Raw genomic sequence first — 6518 nt, forward strand, 5'->3', positions numbered from 1 at the left:
AGTACACAGCAGTAGTTAAAGCAGATATCAGTGGAATGTTTTTGTTAATATACGTCCTAAATAGTCCTATTTTCCGTCAGCAATCACTTACATGAAGTATTTCAGCCTAAACACGAGTCTCTCCGTCACTCTGCTCTGCTGTAACCCGAGGAGAAAATTTTCCTTGTGGGATACAAGTGTTATCCAATGAGGGGAGAGAACGGCATGAAGGGCTGTGTGTGCAGCCAAGGGATGCGCGTGAATGTGGTGACGTAGCACGAGGACCAATTGATGCCTGACAAGGGCGGGGGCTGCTAACTCATGGTGCGTTCAAGGAAACTCGTACTTTGTGTTTTTCCTTCCTGTGAAGTCATACCAGTTCGATCTGGTACGAGTTCACGGGTCGGAAGTTACGAGTGGCCGTTATAGGGAACTTTCACAGACAACAGGACGGTAAAAACACGAGCTACGGGTTACCTGGAACGCTACCAAGTCGTAGTTGTGACTTGAAGCTGTAACTTACGGTTTCAAAAGCCTGCCTTGAACACAGCATTAGCCGAAACGGCCGTGCCGCTGTTATCTGCTTTAAGTCAAAGCACAAAAATCGTTTTTTGCACTCAACTTGAACACTATGGTATTATTTGTTCTGTGCGTAACTTGAACACTATGTTATTGTATGAACACTCTGTTTATCAGCTATGAGAAGGGAGGTAGCAAGAATGTCCTGGCCGGTTATCAGCCAGAAGGACAAGGGTATCATGGCCCTGCTCTAGGCCCAGAGAGTGTTCCCCCTTTTATTGCTGCTGTTTTTCCCTTCCTTATTATTATTTCCTTCTCTGTTCATGTGTACATACTAAGTATCTTGGGGCATGGCCTACCCTCCAGCTCCCCTCTGGTTCCCCTCCACACCTTCCCCTGACTGCTGCAGCCAGCACATTTAAAGCGAAATTCCGGCGTAAGTGTAAACCATGGTCAAACACACCGTAACACCGAGTTAGACCCCCCCTCGAGAGATCAATTTGCCCGACCGCTACATTCACGAGATCCACCAACTTCAGCAAATACCGCAATATCGCCACACACGGCGCTCTCCGGATCCACTGTCTGACCGCAACCAAAACGCCACCATTTGCCCAAAATAATGCTCAGAACTGCACCAAATGTCATCAATAGTACACACAGGGTCCCAGCACGTAGTACGAGTTGTCAAACATCTGCTAGCTTTGCCTGTTTTCTTTAGCAAGGAGACCAGATACAACTCACCTACTTCTCCTCCTGGAGCCGCTCGTTGGTGAGGAAGCCCTGACGAGTCGATCACCGAGTGCACCGGCAAAAAACGTAAATTTAAAAATGCTCATTTGCGCCTATATCGTGGCCAGCACTCGATAATAATAGTTATAAAGTGATATGCAAGATAAAAAAAAAAAGCGGTCAGACAGTGGATCCGGAGAGCGCCGTGTGTGGCGATATTGCGGTATTTGCTGAAGTTGGTGGATCTCGTGAATGTAGCGGTCGGGCAAATTGATCTCTCGAGGGGGGGTCTAACTCGGTGTTACGGTGTGTTTGACCATGGTTTACACTTACGCCGGAATTTCGCTTTAAGCTCCTCCATCCCATCATCAACCCTGGCAGGCCTTGCCAGGTTATTTAGTGTCTTGAGTGGTATCATCTAGGCCTCTTTGTAAATGATAGTTTTCATAGCCTACATTTTACACATATAATGTACGATATACGTATTTGTTTTTTTAATACATGTATGCATATTTCATTTCATTGCAGGCAAAATCTATTTCATGTGTGTAAGGATTCCTTGTCCTGTGTCTGACTAATGTAGTCCTGACTCTGCCCTGTCTGTTCTTCACTCATTCATATCCTTGATAGATATTTGAATTACTCATTGTCAGGGCTCAGGTCGCAGGGAGCTGGATCCAGTCCCAGCTGACATCGGGTGCCAGCCTATAGGTTTTTTTTTTTTTTTTTTTAAATCACAGGTCTGTATATGCATTTTCCTGTAAAGTGGAGTTGCCCAATACCTTTTATGTAAAAATAAATCTAAAAAAATCTATCAAGTTGAGGAAATATAACATGAAACCACACACACACACACACACACACACACACACTGTAAATGAATGATGACTCTCACTGTGGGTGTACAGGAGCAGCTCAACAGTCTGTCAGCGAGTACAAATTACAAAAAGAATTGGAGTTTGTTTTAAGTTGTGAAGATGTTTTAATTTTCCCATGTGGCAACACATATAAACTGTTAGAATTTGAAAAATGCGCTACAGAACTTTAGTGTTTTGCAGGTGATGGACTAACTGAGAAGGGGATTCATGAAGTTTGGTAACTGTGGTCACTGAATGCATTTTTGTGATAACAACAACAACATCATCAACAACATCATCATCAACAACAACAACAACAACAACTGTAATGGACCAACTGATAGCAACAGAGAAAAGCTATAGGAGCTTCATACGCTGACTTTCTCCTCACAAACACCTGAGGAAACAGGATATTATGGTTTTCATTTTTTTCTATAATGTATCAGTTTTTGTCTGTGGTTTACTGCACTGTGTTTTATTGTAAAATGTGTATGACATTCTGTATTTTGCTACAGGTTTAACAGTAAAGTGCCAGTAAAATGAAACTTCTCAATAACTTCATAATGAAACTTGCAAAACGATGCAAAACAGTTGAGGCATGTCATCGTTCCCATGACATTTACCAACATACAGACCCACATCCATACACTAACACTCATACTCACATACGTTGTTCAACAGGGAGGTGACAGCAGGTGTAGCATATATAAAGCTTTTTCTCATCAGTTTTGTTGTTCACCATCTACATCATATTACATCACAGGTAAGATCAGAAAATTCGTCACACTGTTTATACTTCAGATCTTTACATATTATAATTTATTGAAAATATATGATCAATGGCAACATCAGTATTTCATTTTCAATTTTACATTGATTGTATAATTTCTGTTTAGAGCATGATGGCAGCAGCAGCAACTAAAGGCCTGTTCCTCATCTTCACTCTGCTGAGTCTGATCTGCTTCGCAAATTCACTGATGGACAAGAACAAACTGGTGAACTTAGAACTTTCTTTTGCTACAGGAAATAAGTGCATGTTCACATCTACAGCACTGTGATTCATGACAAGAACGTTTACAGCTGATTTTTTTGTAATTCTTAATGATTGCTCTACAATAAAGCTGCTGTCACATGTGCTAAACTCTAACTGAATGTTGACTCCTTGTGGATCTACAGGACCAGCTGAAGGAAAAGCTTGCAAAAGCGCAAAAACAGTCTGGCAGAGTAAAGGTCATCCTGCAATGAAAAATGAATAATCTGATTTGTTGATTAGTGACTGTATGTTGCATAACACAATGTTACAACATAAACTGATGTTGTGCCTTACACGAAGCCGTTTTGTTTTTCCCCATTAGGAAAACCTGGCAGAAATGCCCAAGAGTTCAGCACTCCTTGATGATTACATCGACTTGCTGGACCATCTGATTACACACATGAAGAAAAGTAACACATTCAACGATGACTTCCCACCATTGGTGACATTTCTGGAGAATGTGAAAGGCTTCGCAAAAGACACCAAGGCCTTTGTTGACAGAGAAAATGAGGAACTAGGTGGAGAAATGGAAGAACATGAAAACACACTGGAAAAACTGAAAAACTTGGTCAAATTCCTAGAGGAGAATCAAGCTGAACTGTAACTGTCAGGTCAGTGGGGGATTGTGTTGTGCATATTAAAATCAGGAGTTTCCTTTAATAAAAAACAAAATAAAACAAAACAAAACAAAACAAAAAACAGCATTTTAGACAAAGATCGAGCTTTGATGAAGCTGCAACTTTGAATGAACACTTGTTAAACATTTTAGGCTCAGCCATAACACTGAGGAGTAGAAACAATATGCAAAATAATACAAAATAAACACATTTAACTTCTGTTATTTCTATATTTCTCAACGTTCAAGTGGACAGATGTTGTTTTCACCTGTTGATTATTGTCATAATGTTCTTTAATAAGAAGAAACTGTAATTCACATGATAACATTCAATCTGTATTCTTACATGTGTAGATTTTATTCCTAAAATATCCTACAGAATGTATGATAATGTTGTAATAAATGATAAAATGCAGCATATGTTGGACCAAAATAAAATCAATATATACAAACCAATGGTATATGATGCTTCCTTCTTGAGGTGTAATTCAGTCAGCTTCTCTGTTAGGTTTTTCATTCCAGACGCTGACAGTGATCAGAGGTCATGTTTGAGGAAATGAAAGCTTTGGAGCTGTTATTTCTTTTCATTGTTGGTGTTTGTTGAAAACTGGAACCAGGTGGTTCCCATGGTGAATGGTGCCCTACAGTATTTTGTAGTACTTTTTTGTGCATTTCAGTCAGACAACTCTGAACAACACGTTCTCACTCCCAGTGCGTCAACCCCCTGACGAACGGTCACTGTCCCTCCTCGTCACATGCCTGACTCATTAGGTACCCGTTTTTCGTCATGAGGTGACGAGCGGGGATTTCAATTCATTCCAATGCAACCCCCTTCGCGGCGATATGTGACGCTCAGAGTAAAGTGATCCAGCCGACCGGACGCGGCGCTGAACGACGCACTGAGCTGGAAAACTTTTTTTCCCCTTTGAAGCTTTATTGAACCTGGTGTGTCTGACATAGCTTTCATCCAAGCCGTCATTTTGGTTATTATTTATTTACTGATCTTGGCGTTGGTGCAGAATAATAAATAAACAAACAAACAAACAAATAAATAAATTACATCCTTGTCGGAAGACCAGACGGGGTGGGGGTGTGTAATAAATAAATAAATAAAGAAATATTTGGTAACGCTTTATATTAAGGTCCTTGTAATAAGCATTAGTTAATAGGTAATAAGGCTCTTATAAGTGATTACAAGATGCTTATTAACATTATTATGCATTTATAAGACTATATATGTATTAATAGACTCATAATAATATAGTTAATAGCAGACTATAATTGATTTATAATAACTTATAATAAACTTAGTTAACTGTTTGTTGATGCTTATGAACATTAATAAGATCCTTATGAGTATCTTATAATTGTTCATAATAACATTACAAACACATATATTGACTCAACTAGCCCAATCATTATGTCTTTGTTATGCCTTTATTAATCCTAAGGTATGTGTAATAAGCGTTAGTTAATAGGTAATAAGGCTCTTATAAGTGCTTACAAGTATTAATAGTCTCATTATAATATAGTTAATAGCAGACTATAAGAGATTTATAATAACTTATAAGAAACTTGTTAACTGTTTGTTGATGCTTAAGAACATTAATAAAATCTTCATGAGTATCTTATAATTGTTCATAATAACATTACAAACACATTGAGTGTAGCCCAACCATGATGTCTTTTTCATGCCTTTATTAATCTTTTTTGTTTGATTTATTAACATTAATATATACTTTATTGCTCATCTATTATAAATTAACTATGCACTTGTTAACAGTTAACTATGCTTTTTGCAGGTACTGGATCTAAAGCGAGAACAATGTCTTATTAATGCTGATAAATCTTTTATTGTGCATTATTATGCCCTTATTATCAGTTAACTATGCATTTGTTAACAGTTAACTATGCTTTTTGCAGGTACTGGATCTAAAGCGAGAACAATGTCTTATTAAGGCTGATAAATATTTTTATTGTGCATTATTATGCCCTTATTATCAGTTAACTATGCACTTGTTAACAGTTAACTATGCTTTTTGCAGGTACTGGATCTAAAGCGAGAACAATGCCTTATTAAGTCTAATAAATCTTTTGTAATGCATTCATTAATGGTTAACAATGATTTTCACAACTTCCACATCTGTAATGAACAATACATGTGGTCAAGGTTGATGAAATGTAAAGAAAAGATTGCATAGTAATACAAATGTTTCAACAGTGAAGCCCAACATTGTTTTATTCATTGCTGTCAAGTAAAGAGACATTTTACTGAAAATGTATAAAAATCTAAATCACCTAAAACAGGTAGAAAGCACCTTTAAAACATTTAGGCATATTATACAAATAATTTAACTCAAAAAAGTGCAATTTTGCAAAGTGCAACATGATTTTTATACTTAAAATGTATAAAAATAACCTAAAACAGGTCTTTGAAAAAAAAGTACACTTTTATTTTTTTTAATTTTTAATTCCATTGAACATTTAACGCAGCTGCTCTTTTGCACTCTTGTTTGCATCAAAAGCAATTCCCTCTTCCTCTTCTTCTTGCCATCATCTGAGGTTGAGGAGCTTGAGGAGTCTGAGGAGGGGTCGGGAGAGAATGAGGATAGAGGAAATTTACATCTGAGTTTTCATAATGACATTTTTTTAATGTAAAAACATAAAAAATAAAAGTCTCGATATATCCTGCAATAACACTTTACAGTTTAATTTTCAAGCATTTTAAATAGAGTCTTAATGTAGCACATTTCATTAAAGGTGTACAGAAATGGCCGTTTGT

The 6518-nt window shown here is 37.5% G+C and overlaps 1 protein-coding gene across 1 annotated transcript; it reads left to right on the forward strand.

Moving 5' to 3' along the window:
* The first annotated feature begins 2976 nt into the window (after nt 1-2976).
* On the forward strand, nt 2977-4104 carry LOC146969528 (uncharacterized). The gene is made up of 3 exons (XM_085759407.1): nt 2977-3082; nt 3264-3329; nt 3443-4104. Exons 1-3 carry the CDS (start codon nt 2987-2989, stop codon nt 3722-3724), a joined length of 444 nt encoding a protein of 147 aa, XP_085615533.1. The 5' UTR covers nt 2977-2986; the 3' UTR covers nt 3725-4104.
* Nucleotides 4105-6518: the final 2414 nt, after the last annotated feature.

The sequence above is a fragment of the Trachurus japonicus genome, chromosome 18, assembly GCF_045865225.1.
Source record: "Trachurus japonicus isolate A0001 chromosome 18, Traja_1.0".
Classification (NCBI taxonomy): Eukaryota; Metazoa; Chordata; class Actinopteri; order Carangiformes; family Carangidae; genus Trachurus; species Trachurus japonicus.